Source organism: Hemitrygon akajei, chromosome 1 (genome assembly GCF_048418815.1).
Source record: "Hemitrygon akajei chromosome 1, sHemAka1.3, whole genome shotgun sequence".
Taxonomy (NCBI): domain Eukaryota; kingdom Metazoa; phylum Chordata; class Chondrichthyes; order Myliobatiformes; family Dasyatidae; genus Hemitrygon; species Hemitrygon akajei.
The window spans coordinates 73,202,235-73,227,142 of NC_133124.1; the positions used below are offsets into that span (position 1 = coordinate 73,202,235).

Below are 24,908 nucleotides of genomic sequence, written 5' to 3' on the forward strand. Positions count from 1 at the left end.
GCTGCTGTCCCTTGATAAACCTCCCTAACAAAAACTTATCGATCTCTGTCTTGAAAGCTCCAATTATTCTAGCAACCACAGCCCTTTGGGGGAAAGAACTCTACATTTCTACTTCTCTGTGTGAATAAGTGTTTCTTGATGTCTCTCCTGAATGGTCCGTCACGTACATTAACACCATGCTCCACGCAGCCCACATCCCACCAGAGGAAATAGTTTCTCAGCATTTACCAAATCAAATCCTCTTCTCGTTTTAAACATGTCAGCAGAGGACCAGGAGCTGTGCACAATCAACACAGCTCACTGAGTCTGACACACAGACACCCCACACTACTCACCTCCACACACACACACACACACACACACACAACACACACGCACACACACGCACACACAACACACACACACACACACACACAACACACACGCACACACAACACACACGCACACACAACACACACACACACACACACACACACACGCACACACGCACACACAACACACACACACACACACACACAACACACACGCACACACACGCACACACAACACACACACACACACACACACACACACACACACACACAGACACCCCACACTACTCACCTCCACACACACACACACACACACACACACACACACACAACACACACGCACACACGCACACACGCACACACAACACACACACACACACACAACACACACGCACACACACGCACACACAACACACACACACACACACACACACACACACACACACACACAACACACACGCACACACAACACACACACACACACACACACACACACACACACACACACACACACACACACACAGACACCCCACACTACTCACCTCCACACACACACACACACACACACACACACACACACACAACACACACGCACACACGCACACACGCACGCACACACAACACACACACACACACACACACAACACACACGCACACACACGCACACACAACACACACACACACACACACACACACACACACACACACACACACACACACACACACGCACACACAACACACACACACACACACACACACACACACACACACACACACAACACACACGCACACACAACACACACACACACACACACACACACACACACACACACACACACACACACCTTATAATCAGGTAAGAATATAAGAAGCAAAAGCCGGATCTGGCCATTCGGCCCCTCTTGGCTACTCCACCACTCAGTACTATCACAGCTGATGTTCCAGTTCAGCTCCACTTTGCTGTGCTAACCCCATGTCCCTTCATTCCTTCAATATGCAAAGCCCCACTGATCTCTGACTGAATACACTTAGTGAGGGAGCTTTTCTTGGGCTCTGTGGAGTGTATAATTCCAGTCTCCGTCTCCTACATCCCGAGGAATAAAGTCCTAGGCTGCTAAACCTCTCCCTATAGCTTTGACCAGCAGCAACCTTGTAAATCTTCTCTGTAAGCTTTTCAATTTAATAATGGAGAAAGGCCATTCAACCCATCTGCCTATGCTGACCAAGATGTATATTCAAATTTATTCCTTTTCCCAGCACTTGGCCCGTATCCCTCTAAACTACTGCCATTCACAAACCTGTCCACATAGTACTTTAAAATATCCAATATACCTGCCTCAACCCCTCTTCTGGTTCCTACTGTGTAAAAATGCTACCCCTCGGGTTCTTATTAAACCTTTCATCTTCAACCTTCCTCTAGTTTTTGATAGCCCCACCCTGAAAAAAGACCCCTCACCATATGTGTGCCACTCATGATTTTAAATACCTCTGTCATACCATCTTCCTTGTAACGGAAGTGCATTTCAACCTATTGCAATTCTCCTGTTGAAACAGGTCTACAGTGAACACCTTCTCCCTGGCCTCACATTCATCTCTGAAGCATCTGGACAGTAAGGATCCTTAGCAACACGCACAAAATACTGGGACACCGCTGAAGGGTCTCGGCCCGAAAGGTTGACTCTACTCTTTTCCATTGATGCTGCTGGGCCTGCTGAGTTCCTCCAGCATTTTGCATGTGTTGCTTGGAATTCCAGCATCTGCAGATTTTTTCTTATTGGTAAAGATCCCTATGTACGACTACAATTTATTGATTTCTGCTCTGCCTTTAACACTACAATTCCAATCAAACTCACCTCCGAACTCCTAGACTTGTTACATAACACCTCCCACCATGACTGGATCCTTATCTTCCTGACCAACAGACTGCAATCAGTATGAATGGGCAGCGACACCTCTTCCATAATTATTCTAAACAGTGGTACTCCACAGTGCCCTGCTCTGCTCCCTGTATGCTCATGACCACATGGCTAGAGTCTGCTCAAACTCCATATACAAGCCTGCAGATGATACGATTATAGTTGGCCGTATTTCTCACAATCAGACAGAGCACAGGAAGGAGGTAGACAGCCTAGTGAGATGGGGTCATGACAACAATCTTTCTCTCAATGACAGTGAAACAAGAGTTGGTCACTGACTTCAGGAAAGGGAGTGGTGAACATCTGTCTGTCGCAACAGTATGGAGGTTAGAGGGCTGAGAGCTTCGAGTTCTTAGGAGTGAGTATTACACACAGCCTGGCCTGGTCCAACCATGTTGAAACTATGACCAAGAAAGCTCATGAACGCCTCTACTTCAATAGGAGGCTAAAGAAATTTGGAACAAACCCTTTGACCTTTGCAAATGTTTATCCCCGCACCTATCTGGATGCATCGTGGTTTGGTATGACAACTGCTCTGTCTATGACCACAAGGAACCATAAAGCCCTCCTTAGACTCCACACTACTCGCTGCTTCAGGAAAGCAGCCATCATACCATCCACTCCTCCCTCCGATCAGGCAGAAGGTACAAAAGCCCGAAAACATGCACAAGGACAGCTTCAATCCCAGTTACAATATGAAAAGATAGACTCACGACCTCATCATCTGTCTCTTTATGACCTTGCACCTTATTGTCTGTCTGCACTGCACTTTCTCTGTAACCCTTTACTCTGCTTTCTGTTTCATTACCTCAGTACGCCAAGTAATGAAATGATCTGTATGATTGTATTGTAAGACAAGATTTTCACTGTACATGTGACAATAATAAATCAATTTACCAAAACTGTACACGATACTCCAAGTCACGGCCTGACTCAAAATAAACAGTCCTGTGAAAGAAATGTGATCGTAGAAGAGTTAACTGTTGGTTCTGGAACACCGCTTACATCACCCAGTGAATGAGATTAACAGAACTAGTGAAGCAATCACTGCTGTCTAACTACAGACTATGATAAGACCCTATCTATTTTATGAAGTTCAATTAATTAAGATTAATGGTTTTAATTGTTTCCTCATACCCTGGAATTATCATCTTCAAATAAAATCCCTAATTCACATAAAATGAATCATTTTTAATGGTTTCAGTGGTGGCAGATTTTGAAAATTCTCAGTAATACATAAGGGCAGTCTCCCCTCACCAATGCCCACTGCACAAATTCCTCTCATTAATGTGGTCAAAAAAATATGAAAAGACGAGAAGCAATTTATTTTAATGGGCTTGGATATTTAGCCCTTTGAATGCTCTACACACCAAGTAACTTTCAAGTCTTCGAGAATGTGGTAACTTGTCCTAAATGCTAACTTCTGTAACCGGGAAAGAAGAAAGCAGCAGCTATAGGAGAACGCCGCCACCTGTAGGTACCCCCAAAGTCATCTTGACTTGGAAATAATTTACCATTCCTTCACTGGCACTGGGTCTAGAACTCCCTTTGCAACAGTTCAACTCGTTCTGAAAGCTTTCTCTCCCCACAGATGCTGCCTGACCTAGAGGACACTGATCTACAGCAGCTACAATATTCAGAAGGGTAGGAAAGTAGGGTAAGGTAGTGTAGTGGCTAGCACAATCGCTTTACAGTGCCAGAAATCACCAATAAGGGTTCAATTCCAGCTGCAGAGTTTGTACGTTCTCCCCATGACCACGTGGGTTTCCACCGGGTGCTCCTGTTTCGTCCCTCATTCTAAAGACATACGGCCAGTTACTGAGTGGTGGGCATGCGTGCTGGTGCCAGAAGTCTGGTGATCACTGCATGTTTCAACGTACCGGTGACAAATGAAGCTAATCTTAACTCGTAAAGAACTTGACATGGAGACACAAGATGCGGGAATTCTGTTCATTTTCCTCCATTGATGCTGTCTGGCCTGGTGAGCTCTTTCACCGTTTTATGTGTCGCTGGAGGAGTTCAATGGTTTGAGCAGCATCTGTGGAGGAGGGAAGGAACTGACAGTCTAAACTCAGTGTCAAGACTGAGATTGGGGAGGGGACATGGCTGGTATAAAGAGGAGGGGGGGAGGAATGTGAGATGTAAAGTATAAAGATCTGAGATGCAAAGGGACTTGGGAGTCCTTATGCAAAACACCCTAAAAGGTTAGCTTGCAGGTTGAGTCAGTGGTGAGGAAGGTAAATGCCATGTTAGCATTGATTTCAAGAGGTGTAGAATACAAGAGCAGGGATGTGATACTGAGGCTTTATAAGACACTGGTGAGGTCTCACCTTGTGAATAGTGAGTATTGTGAACAGTTCTGGGCTCCTCATCTGAGAAAAGATGTGTTGGCATTGGAGAGGGTCCAGAGGAGGTTCACAAGGATGATTCCAGGAATGAAAGAGTTATCATATGAGGGATGTTTGATGGCTCTGGGTCTGTACTCACTGGAATTCAGAAGGATGAGGGGAATCTCATTGAAACCTTTCAAAAGTTGAAAGGCCTAGACAGAGTAGATGTAGAAAGGATGTTTCACATGGTGGGAGAGTCTAGGACAACTGGGCACAGCCTCGGGATAGAGAGCTGCCCTTTCAAAACAGAGATGTGGAGAAATTTCTTTAGCCAGAGGGTGGTGAGTTTGTGGAACTTGTTACCATAGGTAGCTGTGGAGGCCAGGTCGTTGGGTGTATCTAAGGCAGAGATTGATAGGTTCTTGATTGGACAAGGCATCAAAGGTTACGGGGAGAAGGCCAGGAACTGAGGTAGGGGAGAAAAAAAAGGATCAGCCGTGATTGAATGGCAGAGCAGACTCGATGGGCCAGATGGCCTAATTCTGCTCCCATGTCTTATGGTCTTATGGTATCTGACATAGGCCAGTGGTGATTTGTGGACTCGAAGGTAGGGGTCTTTTGAATGACGATGAGCAGGTTAAGCCAGGTGGGGGAGGGGAAGCTGAAGGTTGGAAATGGCTGCTGGAAGGAAATAAACTGGAACTAAGGGCATTCAGTGGTGTATTCTGATAAGGAAGAAGATAATGGAGGTCATTAGGGGAGAGGTGTATGACAGGCGGAACTGGAAACAGATAGGAAAAGGGCGCTGAGGAGGTGCAAAAGCTGTAAAATATGTGGCTTAATGAGGAATTGTACCCAGAATAGCAGCCAACATAATCCAGGACCCCTCCCATTCCAGACATTCTCTCTTCTCCTACCTCCCTTCAGGCAAAAGGTACATGAGCTTAAAATCAGCTGTTAAACAGCTATCCTGCTGTTATCAGATTCTTGTACACACCTCTCATACCCTAAAGGTTAATTCCTGATCTCCCAATGTACCTCAATGTGACCCCTGAACGTTACTATTACTTGCACCACTCTTTCCCTGTAACCGTAAAGTTATATTCTGCTTTCTACTTTCTCCATGTATGGAATGATCTATTGGATGGCAGAATGTACGTCAACGATTTATAAGGGACCTGAATATGGATGAGCTGCCGGAAGAAGTAGTTGAGACATTTAAAAGATATTTGGATAAGTACAACTGATAGGAAAGGTTTAGAGGGATAGATGGGGCTATCTTGGTGGGCACCATAGGGACGAATTGGGCTGAAGGGCTGTTTCTGTGTTGTATCAATCAATGACTCAAACCCAAACTCAGCAGGAAAATAAGAGGGTCGCCCATTTGAGACAGAACTGAGGCAGAATATTTTCTCTGAAAGGGCTGTGAATCGTTGGAACTCCCTGTGAGGTTATGGAGGCAGAGTCTTTAAATTATTTTAAGGCAGATAAAGATTGTTTTTTGATACGCGAGGGTGTGAAATGTTGCTGGGGGTAGACAGGAATATAGAGTTGTGGTTACCATCAAATGATAGTATTGAATGGTGATGCATGTTTGAGAGCCCGAATGGCCTACTACTGTTCTTACTTTCCACAAATCAAAAAGATTAGCAGTTATCAAGAGTTCCAAAGGAAGGAAATTATAGAAATCTGGAGTTCAATTCAGATAGTGTGAGGTGTTGCATTTTGGAAGGTCAGATTAAGGTAGGATTCTCACAGTGAACATCAGGGCCCTACGGAGTGTTGTACAACAAAGGAACCTTGGAGTACAAGTACATAGTTCCCTGAAATTTCCATCACAGGTATACAAGGCAGTGAAAAAGGCCTTCATTAGACAGAGCACTGAATATAAAAGTTGGGATAGACATTGATAAAGCTGCATTTGGGATATTCTTATCATTTTGATCACCTTGCCATCGGAACAACGCATTACAGTTGGAAAGAGTGCAGAAGACTGTCTAGGGACTGAGTTATGGAGATGAGTTGAGCAGGTTGGGTCTTTGTTCATTAAAGCGTAGAAGTAGGGGTGTTCTTATAGAGGTTTATAAGATTGTGAGTAGAATAGATAAGGTGAATGCTCAATCTTTTTCCCAGGGTTGGGGAATCAAGAACTAGAGGGCACAGGTTTAAGGTGAGAGGGGAGAGATTTAATAGGAAATTGAACAGCAACTTTTGCATCCAGACGATGGATGGTATATGGAATCAACTGCCCAAAGAAGTGGTTAAGGTAGGTACTTCAACAAGATTGAAAAACTACTTGGACAGCTATATAGACAGGAAAGGTTTAAAGGGACATGGGCCAAATAGGACTTACTTGGATGTGCATTTTCGTTGGTGTGGCCCATCTGGCCCAAAATGCCTGTTTCCATGTTGCTGTACTCGATGGCTCTGAGTGGGATCAGGAAACAGGACTGTTCAGACATACGTAGTTTGTACAACTATTTCAAGAAAGAACAACTTTCAAGAAGTAGAAGTGTCTGTGGTGTCTCTCTCCTTCAGAGACATTGATCTCACCTTCTCGGCCTCTCCTCATACACCCTGAAGCTGCAATGATTGGTTAGCAAGTTTAAAGCGATGGTTGTCCTGCCAGGATGTTTGACCACATGACTCCATGTGAGCACAAGTTAATACAATGCGTTCGGCGTCTTTTGAGCCTGTACTCACTGGAATTTAGAAGAACGTGTGGGGATCTCAGTGAAACCTTCCGAATGTTGAAAGGCCCAGATAGGATGGATGTGAAGAGGATGTTTCCTATGGTGAGGATATCCAGAACTAGAGGGCACAGTCTCAAAATTGAGGGGTGTCATTTTAGAAGAGAGGTAAGGGGGAGTTTTTTTTAGCCAGAGAGTAGTAAATCTGTGGAACGTTCTGCCACAGGCTGTGGAGGCCAAGTCCGTGGGTATACTTAAAGCGAAAGTTGATAGTTTCCTGATCGGTCAGAGCATCAAAGGATATGGTGAGAAGGCAGGTATATGGGGTTGAGTGGGATCCAGGATCAGACATGATGGAATGGTGGAGCAGACTCGATGGGCTGAATGGCCTGATTCTGCTCCTATGTCTTATGGTCTTATGTGTGGCGGTGGGGGGGGGGGGGGTGTGTGTGTGAATGTAGAAACATATACGAACAATTGAGGGTCTGTGTCTGTGTTCAGTCATTCCCTCAGCCCCATTCTGCTTTCTGGGACTCAGCTCATCCTTCAGCACCCCAGAGTGAAGTGGGAAACACTGAGGAGGAGGAACAGGAATAAAACTGCTCAATCTAATACAATATAATCCAACGACTGGCGAGCGAGGAGCAACACTGCTCCTACAGTGCTCTATGTCGACTGCTTCTAGAAAGAAGGAGCCCTTTTTCCTAGAGCTAAGTAACATGGCCACTGTCCACCCCACTGAGGCCGAGCCAGAGATTCAGACTGTAACCCACTGCCACTGTCATAGCTCATGTCTGTAGCACGGATTTACTGAACCTCTTCATTGGGAGGTACATGTAAAATGCTTGCTACTTTTAAAAGTCACACAGACCCAGGGGAATAGCTCATTTACTAAGAAAATGATTCACTTCCTTCAACCCAATCCCGCTGCCTCCTGCTTTGATCATTACCTGACGTCTTAATTCCAATCAGTTCCAATCTGCTGCCCGCCCCACTGAAAATACCCTGTGATTGTTTTAATCAAACACCATTTCCCCAGACGTGGCTGAGGGTGCACGAGTTCCCCAGCTGCTGGTGGGGGCTGATTGCAGGCTCCTCTCGCTGTAGTGGCTGGACAGCGAATGTGCTGGGGTCGGTTCAAGAGGTGGGTCACCATCTCTGCAGGGTTGGAGAACAGACTTCCTCGCTCAAATAAAAACCCAAGCTTCCTGACATCAGTCAGCAAGCCATCCATTGAGGAACTGGAAACAGGAAGGGATGTCAATAGATAAAGGAGCACGCGCACACACACACATACACTCACACACACTCACTCACTCACACACACACAGACATACACTCACACACACTCACTCACACTCATACACACACACATACACTCACACACATACAAACTCGCACACATACACACACTCATGAGCACTCACATATACAAAACAAACACTCTCTATCAAACACACACAAACTCACCCACATATAAACACACACAAACACACTCTATCACACACAAATACACATATACATACAGACATATGAACACACACATGCACAAACACACAGACATGCACACAAAGACACAAATAAACACACAAATAAACACACCCTCTCTCACACACAATCACCTACACACACAGACACACACACATGAACACATACACACACAAATGAAAAAACACACACATACATGAACACACACACAAATATACACACACTCCCACACACAAACACACACACCACACTATAGTTCAGCATGCGTACATACATGCTAATATACATACACACTACTCCTTACTTGTGTAAAGTGATCAATGTGCATAAACAGCCATGAACAACTACAGCAATAATATTCATGCACACTCTCATACACAGATACACATGCAAACTCACATATAGACACAGATGCATGCACACTCTCATACAGACACAGATGCATGCACACTCTCATACAGACCCAGACACAAGCTCACTCATACACAGACATATACATAGATGCACTCTCATACACAGACACAGACAGACACGTGTACACATATAGAGGGATATCTGCTTCTCACGCAGAGATAGCTCTCGCGAGAAATACAGAAAGATTCACACACACCTACAGAGTGAGACACAGATATGCAGACATGGACACCCTGACCCCAGGACCAACACACAAAATGTCACACTAACACAGAAAGAGCTCCGTACACAGTGACAAAGATGCCTACACACAGACAGCACACAGATCCTCGTTCTCCGCTGCACACTTGACATTTTATCCCACCTGGACACCGTCTGCTCTGAGGTAACTGTAGCAGGGCGGCTGTGTTGCTTTGAGCTGCAATCTTCAAACCAAATGTTGCCGCCATCTGGAATAAATTCCACCGCAGGCATTCAAACCTCTACATTGTCAGCTGCTAATGACCTCTGAAGTGTACACACACACACTCACACACTTTCACACACACAATCACTCTCTCTCACACACACACATATACTCACACAAACACGCTCACACATACACACCCACATACATACAGTCACACACACTCACATATACTCACACAAACACACACTCACCCACACGCTGCAATCACACACACTCGCATACGCACACACTGCAATCACACACAGTTTATTTTGCCCAACCAAAAGCAAGTGCTCCCCCCATCTTTACTGCCTTATCAAAGCTTATTCACAGGAAGCAAACGAGTTCAGCTCTTCCTGGTCGAGCCACTGGCAACATCTTCACACAGATGGCATGGTGCATGGAGGGAGGGAAATAAAGAGGCAAAAACGGACAAGTGTCGTTTGTGTGTGGCCCATGTGGATTGTGAGCTCCAGAGTTCCACACTGGAGACAGGATGATATCAGTGCATAAGTACAGCTGTTTGCAGGGCCCAGGCAGGGTAATGGTTTCCAGCAATTTCACGCCAACGCTTTAAGCTAAGTGTGTGAACACTCTCAGGATGAAAGTAACAAACACTCTGGAGAAATCAGTGGAAAGCAGAACTTGCCTGAATCCTGTCCAAGTAGACAGGATTGCCCAGGCTGTGTAAATAAAAGAGGTCCTTATTTCCTCTTGCTGCTGGCTACACCAGGCTCTGTGCCTGTGCCAGAGGCGAGAGAAGGCCACACCTACAGGCAGCAGCTGAAGGCTGTCTTTGTCTGGCCAGTCAGCTCTTCTCCTGCATCTTCCTGGCATCACTGGAACACATCCTGTAAGGAAGGGTTCCATCTCACACCTGAACATCCCCCTTTGTATGAGCATAACCAAATACTGAAAGCCTGAGATGGGGTGGACATGCAAAGGATGTTTACAATAGTGGGAGAGTCTAGGACCAGAGGGCACAGCCTCAGAATAGAAGGATGTCCCTTTAGAACAGAGATGAGGAGGAATTTCTTTAGCCAGAGGGTAGTGAACCTGTGGAATTCACTGCCACATTTGGTTTACGAAGCCAAGTCACTGAGTATATCCAAAGCGGATGTTGATAGGTTCTTCATTAAGAAGGGCATCCAAGATTACAGGGAGAAGGCAGGAGAATGGGTTTGAGAAGGAAAATAAATCAGCTGGAGCGGAATCAATGCACCAAGCAGCCTAATTCTGCCCCTGTGTCTTATGATCTTATGGTCTTACTAAAACAAAATCTTACACCTTTCCAGCTTGTTCAGCCTGTGCCTGGGGAACACTGGCAGAGAATGGTGGGAGTGGGAAAGGGACGCAGGGAGAGATGAGAACTGCTCACCAGTGCTGGTCATTTCGGCTTTGCCATCGGCCAGCTGCTCTGCTCTCTCCACACGTCGCGGGCGCAAGTGTGTCCGACCACTGGGCCACACACACATCTCACGCCCAGCAGAAAGTTTTGCTGCCCCGCAAGCGAAAGCAGAGTATCGGAGGAACTCTGTGGGTCGAGCAGCGTCTGTGCAGGCAAAGTAATTGTTGGCGTTTGGGGTTGCGATGGGAGATGATCAACTCAAAGAGGCGAGAAGGAGGGGTGAGAAGAGGTAGCAAAAAGCCCATTGACTCATCATTGTCTATGCCAACCATTATGGCTGCATTAATTCCACCTCCTTCTATGACTGACTCATCAAATACCTGTCTAGGTACTTCTTAAATGTCAGTACTGTTCTTGCTCCAGCAGCTCATTCCAGATACCAGGTAAGTCTTTGTGTGAAAAGATTCCCCCTCAGGTCCATTTCAAACCCCCTCCCTCTCATTTTAAAACTCTACCCTTTTGTTTTAGACCATCCTCACATAGAGAGACAGACACTGCCTACCCTATCTATTCATCTCGTAATCCCATTATCTGGACCGGTTGCATTGTTGTCTGGTATGGCAATTCGAATACGCGGGAACGTAAGGAACTGCAAAGAGCAGTAGATTCAGCTCAATACATTGTGGGCATTTCCTTCCCCAGCACAGGGAATATCTACAAGAACTGTTGCCCCAAGAAGGCAATATCCATCGTCAATGAACCTCAGCGTCTGGGCCATGCAGGTACAGAAGCCTGAAGTCCCACATGTCCAGGCTCGAGAACAGTTACTTCCCCTGAGCCATTCAGTTTTTGAACCAGCATGCACTTCTGCATAATCAAAAAAAACTCAACTTCTGATGATGAATTTTATTCTATATTTTACTGTGTAATTCTGTTTTCTGCATTTTAAAAAGGCATGACAGCATCGCCACTTTAGTAAATGTTTGCATAAATTCAGTATGTTCCTGAAACTTTGACAAACCTCTATAGATGCACAGTGGAGAGTTTTCTAAATGGTTGTGGTATGGTCTGGAACAGAAACACCAATGCTCACATCCAGAAAAAGCTACAGAAAGTAGTGGATACAGCCCGGTCCATCAATGTACTCGGTGACAGGGAGGAGAATCCCTCCTCACCACTGAGTATGTTCACATCTGAATCAGAACCAGGTTTATTATCACTGACATATAGTATGTTGTGAAATCTGTTGTTTTGTGGCACCATTACAGAGCAGTACATAAAAATATTATAAATTGCAATAAGAATTATATGTAACAAAATTCAATTCAATAAAGAGTGCAAAAATGGTGAGGCAGTCTTCATGCGTTGGTTCACTGGCTGTTCAGAGATATGAAGGTGGTGGGGTAGAAGCTGTTTCTAAGATGTTGAGTGTGTCTCTTCGGCTCTGGCACTTCCTTCCTAATGATCGCAACAAAAAGAGGGAATGTCCTGGGTGATGGGAGTCCTTATTGATGGATGCTGCTTTTTCAAACATCGTCTTTTGAAAATGTCATCGATGCTGGGAAAGCGAGTGCCCATTATGGAGCCGGCTAAGTTTGTAACTTTCTGTAGCTTTTTCCAATCCTGTGCATTGGCTCTTTCATACCAACTGCTGATGTAACCAATCAGAATGCTCTGCATGCTACATCTGTAGAAATTTGAGAGAGTCTTTGGTGACGTAACAAATCTCCTCAAACTCCTAACGTCCGATGGCATGCCTTCTTTGTAATTGCATCAACATGGACAAATCTCCAGAGATATTGACACCCAGGAACTTGAAACTGCTCACCCTTTTCACTGCTGACTCCTCGATGAGGACTGGTGTGTGTTCCCTTGATGTCTCTGCCTTAAGTTCACAATCAATTCCTTGGTCTTACTAATGTTGAGTACAAGGTTGTTGTTGCAACAGCATTCACCTATCTCACTCCTATATACCTCCTCATCACCATCTGAGATGTCGAGTGAGCTCTGCCTAGTCACAGAGTCACGAGTGTGAACAGAGTGCAGCCGCAAGAAAGCAGTATCAATCATCAAAGACCCCAAAATCCAGGCCATACTCTCTTCTTGCTACACAAAAGCCTTAGTTCCCTCAGCACCAGGTTCAGAAAACCATCAGGCTCCTGAACCAGTGTGGATAACTTCACACACAAAATGCTGGTGGAACACAGCAGGCCAGGCAGCATCTATAAGAAGAAGCACTGTCGACGTTTCGGGCCGAGACTCTTCGTCAGGACTAACCGAAAGGAAAGATAGTAAGAGATTTGAAAGTAGTGGGGGGAGGGGGAAATGCGAAATGATAGGAGAAGACCGGAGGGGGTGGGATGAAGCTAAGAGCTGGAGAGGTGATTGACGAAAGTGATACAGAGCTGGAGAAGGGAAAGGATCATGGGACGGGAGGCCTCAGGAGAAGTGGGGGGGGGGAAGCACCAGAGGGAGATGGAGAACAGGCAAACAACTTAATATGTCAGGGATGGGGTAGGAAGGGGAGGAGGGGCATTAATGAAAGTTAGAGAAGTCAATGTTCATGCCATCAGGTTGTAGGCTACCCAGCTGGTATATAAGGTGATGTTCCTCCAACCTGAGTTTGGATTCATTTTGACAGTAGAGGAGGCCATGGATAGACATATCAGAATGGGAATGGGACGTGGAATTAAAATGGGTGGTCACTAGGAGATCCTGCTTCCTCTGGTGGACCGAGCGTAGGTGTTCAGCAAAACGGTCTCCCAGTCTGCGTCGGGTCTCTCCAATATATAAAAGGCCACACCGGGAGCACCGGACGCAGTATACCACACCAGCCAACTCACAGGTGGATAACTTCATTCACTACTACTCTGAACTGACTCTACGACATACAGACTCACTTCCAAGGTCTCTTTACAATTCATGTTCTCAGTATTATTTTGATTTGCACAGTTTGTCTTCTTTTGCACATTGGTGTTTGTCAGTCTTTCTTTGTCGTTATCAAGATATCCTTGACGATGCTCTGGATATGACCTCCTCTACATCAGCAAGATCAAGGAAAACTGGGCAACCAGTTCACAGAGCAATGGCCACCCCTGCTCCCAGTTACATGCCACTCCAATTCCACTTGCTATTCCAACCCCCCCAGATGTTCATCCTCGAGCTTCTCCACTGCCATAGTGAGGCCTGACAGCACCTCAGTTCTGTCTGGGCATTCTACAACCCAATGACATGAACCTTGAAGTAACCCTGCCCTCCTGTGTTTTCCTACTCCTTCCCATCACCTCCTCAAGGGAGACAGAGGAGTGCTTACAGGACTGCTTTAAGTCAGTGGATTGGACAATATTCAGGGATTCACCTTTTACAGTTGTTACTGCCTTCATCAAGACCTGTGTGGATGAGTGTGTACCCTCAAGAACATACCAAACATACCCAAACCAAAAGCCATGGATGAATCAGGAGATTCATAATCTACTGAGGGTCCAATCAATGGCATTTAAGACCAGTGATCCAGAACTAACAAGAAGTCCAGATACAACTTACGGAAGGCTATTTTAAGGCAATTATACTGTTCAAATTGAGGTTAGAGTTGAATTCAGATGTAAATCAGCTCCGCTAGGATTTGCAGGCCATTACTTCCTACAAAGTGAAACTTAACATACGAAAGGATGTGATGCCTCACTCCCGGGTGAGCTCAATGCCTTTTATGCATGTGTTGAAAGGGAGAATAAAACTTCACCTGTGAGAATTCCTGTAGCAGCTGATGACTGTGTGATCTTTATCTCGGTGACCACCATCAGAACGTCTGTCAAGAGGGTGAACCCTCTCAAGGCGTCAGGCTCTGATGGTGTAGCTGGTAGTGCATTGATAATCTGTGCCAACCAAGTGCTGGGAATGTTCAAGGACATCCTCATTGTCTCACATATCAGTGCCCATGAAGAAGCCCCAATGACCATTGTTCATTTGCACTCACATCTGCTGTAATGAAGTGTGTTGAGAGGGTGATCGTGGCCAGAATCAGCTCCTGCCTAAGCAAGGACGTGGACCTGCTGCGATTTCCGTAATGCCATAATATGTGTACAGCGGATGCAACCTCACCGGCTCTCCACTCAGACTTGGGTCACCTGGACAATAGTAATATCTACATCAGGCTACACACACAAAATGCTGGTGGAACGCAGCAGGCCAGGCAGCATCTACAGAGAGAAGCACTGTCGACGTCTCAGCCCGAAACGTCGACTGCGCTTCTTCCTATAGATGCTGCCTGGCCTACTGCGTTCCACCAGCATTTTGTGTGTGTGTTGCTTGAATTTCCAGCATCTGCATATTTCCTCGTGTTTGCATCTACATCAGGCTGCTGTTTATTAACTACAGCTCAGTGTTCAATACAATCATACCCTCCATTCCAATCAACCAACTTCAAAACCTGGGCCTCTGTACCTCCTTCTGCAACTGGATCTTTGACTTCCTCACCAGGCCAGTGTGGATCAGAGATAACATCTCCCCCTCACTGGCAATCAACACTGGTGCACCTCAAGGATGTGTGCTTAGTCCACTGCTCTACTCTTTCTAAACCCACAATTGCGAGATTGGGCACAACTCAAACACCATCTATAAATTTGCTGATGACACAACTATTGGCAAAGTTTCCAGATGGTGATGGGGAGGCGTTCAGGGGTGATATAGATCAGCTGGTTGAGTTTTGTCGCAGCGACAACCTGGCACTCAATGTCAGTAAGACCAAGGATTTGATTGTGGACTTCAGGGGAAGTCAAGAGATCACACACAAGTCTTCGTCTAGGGATCAGAAGTGGAAAGGATAAACAGTCTTAAGTTCCTGAGTGTCGACATGTCTGAGAATCTATCCTGGGCCCAACATATTAATGCAATTACAAAGAAGGCAGGACAGCAGCTATATTTCATTAGGAGCTTGAGGAGAATTAATATGTCAACAAAGACTCTTGCAAATGTCTACAGATGTACTGTGGAGAGCATTCTAATTGTCATCACCGCCTGGTATGGAGGGGCCACTGCACATGATCAGACAAAAGCTGCAGAAATTTGTAAGCTCAGCCAGCTCCATCATAAGCAAAAGCCTCCCCCCCCCCCCCACAATTGAGGACACATTCAAAAGGCAGTGCCTCAAAAAGGTGGCATCTGTCATCAAGGACCCTTATCACCCAGTGCATGCCTTTCTTTGATCACTACCATCTAAGAGGAGGTACAGGAGCCTGAAAACACACACTCAGCGGTTCAGGAACAGCTTCTTCCCCTCAGCCATCAGATTTCTGAATGGACACTGAACCCATGAACACTACCTCAGTATATTTTTCCCTTGTGCACAATTTATTTAATTTAACTTTTTATATATACTTATTGCAATTTATAGTTGTTATTATTATGCATTGCAGTATACTACTACTGCAAAACAACAAATTTCACAATGTACGCCAGTGATATTAAAGTTGATTATGATTCACCCTCTCCCCAACTCTCTCTTCTTTCAATCTTCCACTGCTCTATATTTGTCCTCTTTCTGAAAACCACTCTCCACCCCCATCACACACCTGCGCTAGAGGGATTTAAAAGACACTTAGGTTCATGAAAAGGAATGGTTTAGACGGATTATGAGTCAAATGTGGCATAGAGGACTAACTTAGATGGGAACAACACGCACAAAGTGCTGTAGGAACTTAGCAAATTAGGCAACATCTGTGGAGGGAAGAAAACGATCGACAGAGTACATGGTTGAAGACTTGTTAAGGAGCAGAGATGATGGAGAGGGAGAAATGAGAGAGGGTCTCATTGAATCACAAAGAGACTTAACAATGGAGCAGTTAATCATAAGCACAAGAGATTGTACAGATGTTGTTTACTCCCCTCCATTGATGCTACCTGACTTACTAAATTCCTCCAGCATCTTATGTATGTTGCTCAAGATGTCTAGAATCTCTTGGGTTTACAACTCAGATGGGAATCTTGGACCAGTTGGGCTGAAGAGCCCAGTTCAGTGCTGAGTGACTCTGTTGCCTTTTCTTTATTCTTGCTGGATAATAAACATCAGCCCTGTTTGAGATGCATATGTCCCACGAACGGATTAAGTTCCCTGCCCTAGTTTTGTTGGAGAAATTGCCAACAGCAGACTTTGCAGTTTCTGAGTTTCGAGGACAAGCGAGTGACATACCCTGTTCAGTTTAAAAATAGCAAGTGCCCAGTTTCTAAAGCTGGAGAATTATTTAACCCACTTATTTGCCAAAAATGCCAAGGATTAATGAATGTGAGCTGGAGTCATTCGTACTACAGCAGAAAAACTCACAGTGAGGTGATGCGATCAGTTCACGGAGTCAATGCTGGCAGGCTGGTCTTGGTGGGAAGCCCACTCCCCACTACCTGAGGTTGCTGTTCTTGGGCGAACAGTTAAACTGAGGGTTTACATTCTATTGGTGGATGCAAAAGATCCCACTCCCACAGGGAAGACCAGCTTAGTGTCCTGGGGTCAATCTGTGTCACAAGTCTGACCATTATGGTGCTGTTATGAGATCTTGTCAGCTCATTCATCACCATAAGACCTAAAGACATCCAACATTGGGTCCATCAAGTCTACTCTGGCAATTGATCATAGCTGAATTATTTTTTCCCTCTCAACTCCATTCTCCTGCTTTCTCGCCAGAACCTTTGATGCCCTTACCAACCAAAAGCCTATCAACATCAGCCTTAAATATACTCAATGACTTGGTCTCAAACGTCAGATTTCAAGTCAAGTCAAGTCAACTTTACTTTTATTGTCATTTCGACCATAATTGCTGGTACAGTGCATAGTAAAAATGAGACAACGTTTTTCAGGACCATGGTGTTACATGACACAGTACAAAAAACTAGACTGAACTACGTAATAAAAAAAACACAGAGAAAGCTACACTAGACTACAGACCTACACTGGACTGCATAAAGTGCACAAAAACAGTGCAGGCATTACAATAAATAATAAACAGGACTAGGGCAAGATGTCAGTCCAGGCTTCGGGTATTGAGGAGTCTGATAGCTTAGGGGAAGAAACTGTTACATAGTCTGGTCGTGAGAGCCCGAATGCTTCGGAGCCTTTTCCCAGACAGCAGGAGGGAGAAGAGATTGTATGAGGGGTGCATGGGGTCCTTCATAATGCTGTTTCCTTTGCGGATGCAATGTGTGGTGTAAATGTCTGCGATGGCAGGGAGAGAGACTCCGATGATCTTCTCAGCTGACCACACTATCCGCTGCAGGGTCTTGCGCTTCAAGATGGTGCAATTTCCGAACCAGGCAGTGATGCAGTTGCTCAGGATGCTCTCAATACAACCCCTGTAGAATGTGATGAGGATGGGGGGGGTGGGAGATGGACTTTCCTCAGCCTTCGGAAAAAGTAGAGATGCTGCTGGGCTTTCTTTGCTGTGGAGCTGGTGTTGAGGGACCAGGTGAGATTCTCCGCCAGGTGAACACCAAGAAATTAGGTGCTGTTTATGATCTGTACCGAGGAGCCGTCGATGTTCAGCGAGGAGTGGTCGCTCCATGCCCTCCTTTGCCTTGGGCGATGAATTTCACAGATACATCACTCTCTGGTTAAAGAAATTCCTCCTCATCTCTGTTTTAAAGTGACATCCTTCTATTCTGAGGTTAGTTGTAAATCTAGTCAGCTCCATCTTAGGTACAAGCTACAAAGTACCCAGGAGATCTTTAGGGAACGGTGTCTCAGAAAGGCAGCGTCCATTATTAAGGACCTCCAGCACCCAGGGTATGCCCTTTTCTCACTGTTACCATCAGGTGGGAGGTACAGAAGCCTAAAGGCACACACTCAGCGATTCAGGAACAGCTTCATCCCCTCTGCCATCTGATTCCTAAATGGACATTGAACCCTTGGACACTACCTCCCTTTTTTAATATACAGTATTTCTGTTATTGCACATTTTAAAAAATGTATTCAACATACCTAATTGATTTACTTGTTTATTTATTATTATGTTTTATTTTATTTTATTTTTTCTCTCTCTAGGTGCTAGATTATGTATTGCATTGAACTGCTGCTGCTAAGTTAAGAAATTTCACGTCACATGCCAGTGATAATAAACCTGATTCTGATTCTGATTCTAATGTATTCATTGAAAATGTGGCTGAGCCAGCGTTGACTTGCCTATACAAAATACTGGATGAACTCTGCAGGCCAGGCAGTATTTTTGGAAAAAAGTACAGTTGATGTGTTTCAGGTCTCTACTGTACTGTTTTCCATAAATGCTGCCTGGCCTGCTGAATTTCTCCAGTATTTTGTGTGTGGATTTCCAGCATCTGCAGATTTTCTCTTGTTTTTGACTAGCCCATCCCTGACTGCCCCTGAGAAGAGGGTGGTGAGCTGCCTTTTTGAACCACCACAGCTCTTGAGGTCTGGATACACCCACTCTACTGTCCTTGGACTCTGACCCAGCAACAGAGAATAAACTTTCAAGTCAGGATGGTGTGTAGCTCAGTGGACAGCTTCCATGTGTTGGAGCTCTCCGTGCTTTTGCTGCACCTGTCCCTCTATCTAGTAGAGATGATGGTTTAGAAGCAGCTCTCTAAGGAGTCTAATTTCAATAGTGACTCAAGGCACAATATATCATTCACTCTACTGCTGTCATCCAGCTAAAGGATCATTCCTTTGCATGATAGCGGCAGCAGGAGTACCTAAATATTAAGAGTGAAACATCAACCCAGGACTACCTGTCAGCTAGTATCACAAAGACAGCACGCAAGAAAGTGAAAGTGACCTCTCAGGTAGACAAGGCCACGAGAAAGGTGTTTGGCACGCTGGGCTTCATTGAGCAGAACACTGAGTACAGGAGTTGAGACATTATGTTGCAGTAGTAGTACAAGATGTTGGTGAAGCCGCATTTGAAATTTTGTGTTCGGATTTTGTCATCCTGCTATAGAAAAGATGCCATTCAACTGAAAAGAGTGCAGAGGAGATTTATAATAATGTTGTTAGGACGCTAGGGACCGAGTGATAGGGAAAGGTTGAGGCAGGGTAGAGTTTACGAATTGGAATGTAGGAGATTGAGGGGTGGCTGTGTAGAAGTGTAGAAAGTCATGAGGGGCATGGATGGGATGAATGCACACAGTCTTTTTCCTGGGAAAGGGAGTTAAGAACTAGATAGCAGAGGTCTGAGGCGTGAGGGGAAAGATTTAAAAGGAACCTAAGGGGCAACTTCTTCCTGCAGAGAGTGGTCAGTGTGCCAGAGGAAGTGGTTGAGGCAGGTACATTGACATTTCAAAGAGGCTTGGACTGTTATGTGGATAGGTTTTTAAGGATATGACCCAAAGGTGGTTAAATGGGATGAGCTTAGATGGGCACCTTGGTTGGACCAACTGGATGTGCATTCACCCTCTCTGTGCCCCTCAATTTTACACACCTCCAGAAGTTCACTCCTCATTTTCCTACATGTCAGTGAGGTGACGCGATCAAGGTATATAAAATTATGAGAGGTATGGACAGAGGAGATAGCCAGTGTCTGTTTCCCATGGTAGGGAGTGTCTACCATGGAAGACAGAACAGCAACAACACTTAAGAGGGAGATAGACAAGTAGTTGAAGGGATAGGGAACTAATGCAGGCAAGTAGGATTAAATAGTCAGCGTAGACACAGTGGATTGAAGGGACTGTTTTTATGCTGTACAACTTTAAATTAGTCTCCAGCCAAGACAATTCATTCCTTGAGATCTCAATTACCAATGTACACCGAGTTTACAGAAGCCTGACGTTCCACACCACCAGGTTCAACAACAGCTACTTTTCTTCAACCATACATTCCTTGAACCAACCAGCAGAACCCAGATCACTGCAGTTTAGTAACACAATGACCACACTACACATTTTCACTTTGCACTAAAGCAGACTTCATTTTCCTCTAGTTATATACGTTCTTGTAAAAAAATCTGCTTAATTTATGTTCAGTTTATGGTTTTTTTGGTGAGTGCTGCTTATATGATGCTATGTGATGTGGCTAAGGTAAGTCTTTCATTGCACCTATGTATACATGGCGTTGGTCTAGTGATCTGAAGGTCGCTAGTTCGAGCCTCAGCTGAGGTGGCGTGTTGTGTCCTTGAGCAGGGCACTTAACCACACATTGCTCTGCGACGACACCGGTGCCAAGCTGTACCGGCCCTAGTGCCCTTCCCTTGGATAACATCGGTGGCGTGGAGAGGGGAGACTTGTAGCACGGGCAACTGCCGGTCTTCCATACAACCCTGCCCAGGCCTCAGTCAACATCGAAATCGATGGACAGCCGAAGAAGAAGTATACATGTAATCAATGCATAAACTCAACTTTGACTTGGATCAGCTTCATCAACGACTTCCCTTCCTGCAGACAGCCAAAGAGCAAAATAGTAACGATCTAGGTCCAATCAGTCCATGCTGATCATGGTGCCCGCCCAGCTAGTCCCAATTTCCTGTGTTTGGCCCATACATCTCCAAGTCTGCCCTCCATGTACCTATCCAAGTGTCTCTTAAATGATACTATTGCACCTGTTTTAATCACTTCCTCTGGCAGTTCATTCCATATACTCCCCACCCTTTGGGTGAAAAGGCTGCAACTCAGGTTCGGACTTAATTCTCCGGAACGCTGTAGAATGAGGGGAGATCTTATAGAGGTATACAAAATTATGATGGGTACAGATCAGGAGAATGTATGCAACTATTTTTCCCTCAGGCTGGGTGACACTGGAATTGGAGATCGTAGGTTTAAGGCGATAAATGAAATACTTAATGGGAATCTGAGGGGAAGCATTTTGTCCTCAGCTGCAGCTGATAAATGGTGACTCTTTGCACCCAGCTCTGATGGAAATCATCAAATATTCCCGTTTATAGACATGGCTATTTCAGTAAGCAAAATCATTTTAAGATGATTAAAATTTTGATCAATTCTTAAAACCAATGGACCCCAGATGATAGACTCAGGTCGCGAGTGCAGTCCCCCATTATGAAAAGGAAGGGTGTGCTGCATGTACAATTGAATGCAGTATCCTTAGACCCTAGCCCCCTCCTGACTATCCTGCTGTTGTATGCAGTCTCTGGAGAATAAAACTGAAGGCCTCAGAGCAAGATTGCAGTACCAGAGGGACATCAGGGAGTGCTGTGTACTTTTCTGCATGGAAATATGAATCACCCCCACCATTTCTGACACAGTGCTGCAGCCCGAGGACTTCACCATCTACCACAGATACAGGAAAAGGCAGAAGAGGTGTTGTATGATTCATGATTAACTCATCGTGGTGCACAGACATTGTAGTTTTGATCCCATCCTGTTCACCCATCCTGGAATGTATAGCCATTAAGTGCCATCTATCTTATCTGCTGAGGGAGTTTCCTACCTTCATCCTTGTGTGCTGTACACCCCATCTCTGGCCAACATCAGACAGGTGCTGGAGGAACTGAGCACCGTGACCAGCAGTCACAATAAAGCACACTCTGATGCCTTCCCTATCATTGCAGAGATTTCAACCAGGCCAGCTTGAAGAGGTCTCTGAACTACTTCCACCTGGCACCCGTGGAACCAGAGGAGCAAACACATATGACCACTGTTATGCCACCATTGAGAACGCTGACCGTGCCACCTCACCCCTGCACTTTGGAAAGTCCAATCACCTGGCAGTACTTCCACTACAGGCAGAGACTGAAGACCCCAGCACCTGCGGTGAGGACCAAGAATACATGATCAAGGAAGGCAGAGGAGAGCATACAGGACTGCTCTGAGGGATTGGAATGAAAGTGCCTCAGTTGTCACCAACTTCATCAAGACCTATGAGGATGAACATGTGCCTTCAAGAACATACCAGACCTACTGAAACCAAAAAAACAATAGATGAATCATGAGATTCAGTCTTCTAAGGGCTAGATCTGTGGCATTCAAGACCAGTGATCCAGAACTGTACAAGAAATCCAGGTTTGACCTACAGGAGGCTATTTTAAGAGTAAGACAACAAGTCCAATTGAAGTTAGAAATGGAATCGTGTGCATGCCAGCGCTGGCAGGGTTTGCAGGCCATTACTTCCTACAAGGCGAAACCTAACAAGGCTATGATACTCTACTCCCAGATGAGCTCAACACCTTTTCAACACTTTGAAAGAAAGAACAAAACTACACCTCTGTGAACACAAAGCGCACTGCAGATGCTGTGGTCAAATCAAGACTCCGCAGGTCATTGAAAGAAGCAGTCAGCGTTTCGGGTCGAAACCCTTCGTCAGGACTAAAGGAGGAGGGGGCAGGGGCCCTATAAAGAAGGTGGGGAGAGAGTGGAAAACCAATCAGAGGAAAGATCAAAGGGTGGGGGAGGGGAAGCAGGGAGGGACCGCTTCGTCGAGCACCTACGCTCTGTCCGTCACAATAGACAGGATCTCCCGGTTGCCACTCACTTCAACTCTCCCTCTCATTCCCATTGGGATATGTCCATACATAACCTCCTCTACTGCCATGATGAGGCCAAACTTCGGTTGGAGGAACAACATCTCATATACCGTCTGGGTAGTCTCCAGCCCCTTGGTATGAACATCGAATTTTCCAACTTCCGGTAATTCCCTCCCTCTCCCTTCCCCCATCCCACCTTCACTCTGTCTCCTCTTCTAGCTGCCTATCACCTCTCATGACTCTGCCTTCTTCTACTACCCATAGTGCTTTCCCCTTAGATTCCTTCTTCACCTCTCCTGCCTATCCCCTCCCTGCTTCCCCTCCCCCACCCCTTGATCTTTCCTCTGATTGGTTTTCCACCCTCCCCCCACCTTCCTAATAGGGCCCCTGCCCCCTCCTTCTTTAGTGCTGACGAAGGGTTTCGACCCGAAACGTTGACTGCTTCTTTCAACGGATGCTGCCCGACCTGCTGAGTTCATCCAGCTTTTTTGTACGTCTTGATACACCTCTGTGAATCTCTGCAGCATGATGACCTTATGATCTCTGTCTCAGAGGCCAACATCAGACCCTCTCTCAAGAGGGTGAACCCTTGCAAAGCATCAGGCCCTGATGGTGTACCTAGTAGGCCACTGAAACCCTGTGCCAACCAACTAGCAGGAGTGTTCAAGGACATCTTCAATCTCTCACTGCTGCAGCCAGAGATTCCCAACTGCTTCAAAAGCGCGACAATCATACCAGTGCCCCAAACGAGCTGGGTGAGCTGCCTCACTGACTATTGCCCAGTGGTACTCACATCCCCAGTGATGAAGTGCTTTGAGAGGTTGGTCACTGCCAGAATCAATTCCTGTCTAAGTAAAGGACCTGGACCCACTACAATTTGCCTATTGCCACAATATGTCTACAATGGATTGGATCTCACTGGCTCTCTACTCAGCATTGGATCACCTGGACAATAGCAATACCTATATCAAGCTGCTGTTTACTGATTACAGCTCAGCGTTTAGCACGATCGTAGCCTCAATTCTAATCAAAAAGCTCCAAAACCTGGGCCTCTGTACCTCCCTCTGCAACTGGATCCTTGACTTCCTCGCCGTGAGATTACAGTCTGTGCAGATTGGAAGTAACATCTCCTCCTTGTTGACAATCAACACTGGTGCACCTCATGGATTCATGCTTTACCTGCTGCTCTATTCTCTCTACACTCACAACTGTGTGGCTAGGCACAGCTCAAATGCCATCCATTAATTTGCTAATGGCACAACTATTGTTGGCAGAACTTCAGGTGGTGATGAGGAGGCATACGCACAGGAGTGAGACAGAGCATCTTGTTGAATGGTGTCACAACAACAACCTTGCACTCAATGTCAGTAAGTGCAAGGAATTGATTGTGGACTTCAGGAAGGGAAAGTCAAAGGAACACACACCAGTCCTCACTGAGTGAGCAGCTTCAAGTTCCTGGTGTCAACTTCTCTGAAGATTGATATATTAATGCAACTACAAAGAAGGCATAACCTATTAATGCAATTACAAAGAAGGCATGACACAGCTATATTTCATTC

The 24,908-nt window shown here is 45.5% G+C and overlaps 1 protein-coding gene across 10 annotated transcripts in view; it reads right to left on the reverse strand.

The window, feature by feature from the left end:
• znf521 (zinc finger protein 521) overlaps positions 1 to 24,908 on the reverse strand; it is a 464,427-nt gene that overhangs the window by 285,774 nt on the left and 153,745 nt on the right. For 5 of the 10 annotated variants that reach the window (XR_012098951.1, XM_073045654.1, XM_073045627.1 and 2 more), the window contains exon 4: positions 3,125 to 3,175. The exons of 4 other annotated variants lie outside the window; for them this stretch is intronic. Coding sequence is in view for 5 of the 6 variants with exons in the window: in XM_073045654.1 (XP_072901755.1) it covers positions 3,125 to 3,175 (51 nt within the window). In the remaining variant the exon portion in view is untranslated. Of the gene's footprint in view, positions 1 to 3,124; positions 3,176 to 6,910; positions 6,953 to 24,908 lie in introns of those variants that run through there. One more of the 10 variants, XM_073045681.1, reaches the window with a different exon arrangement.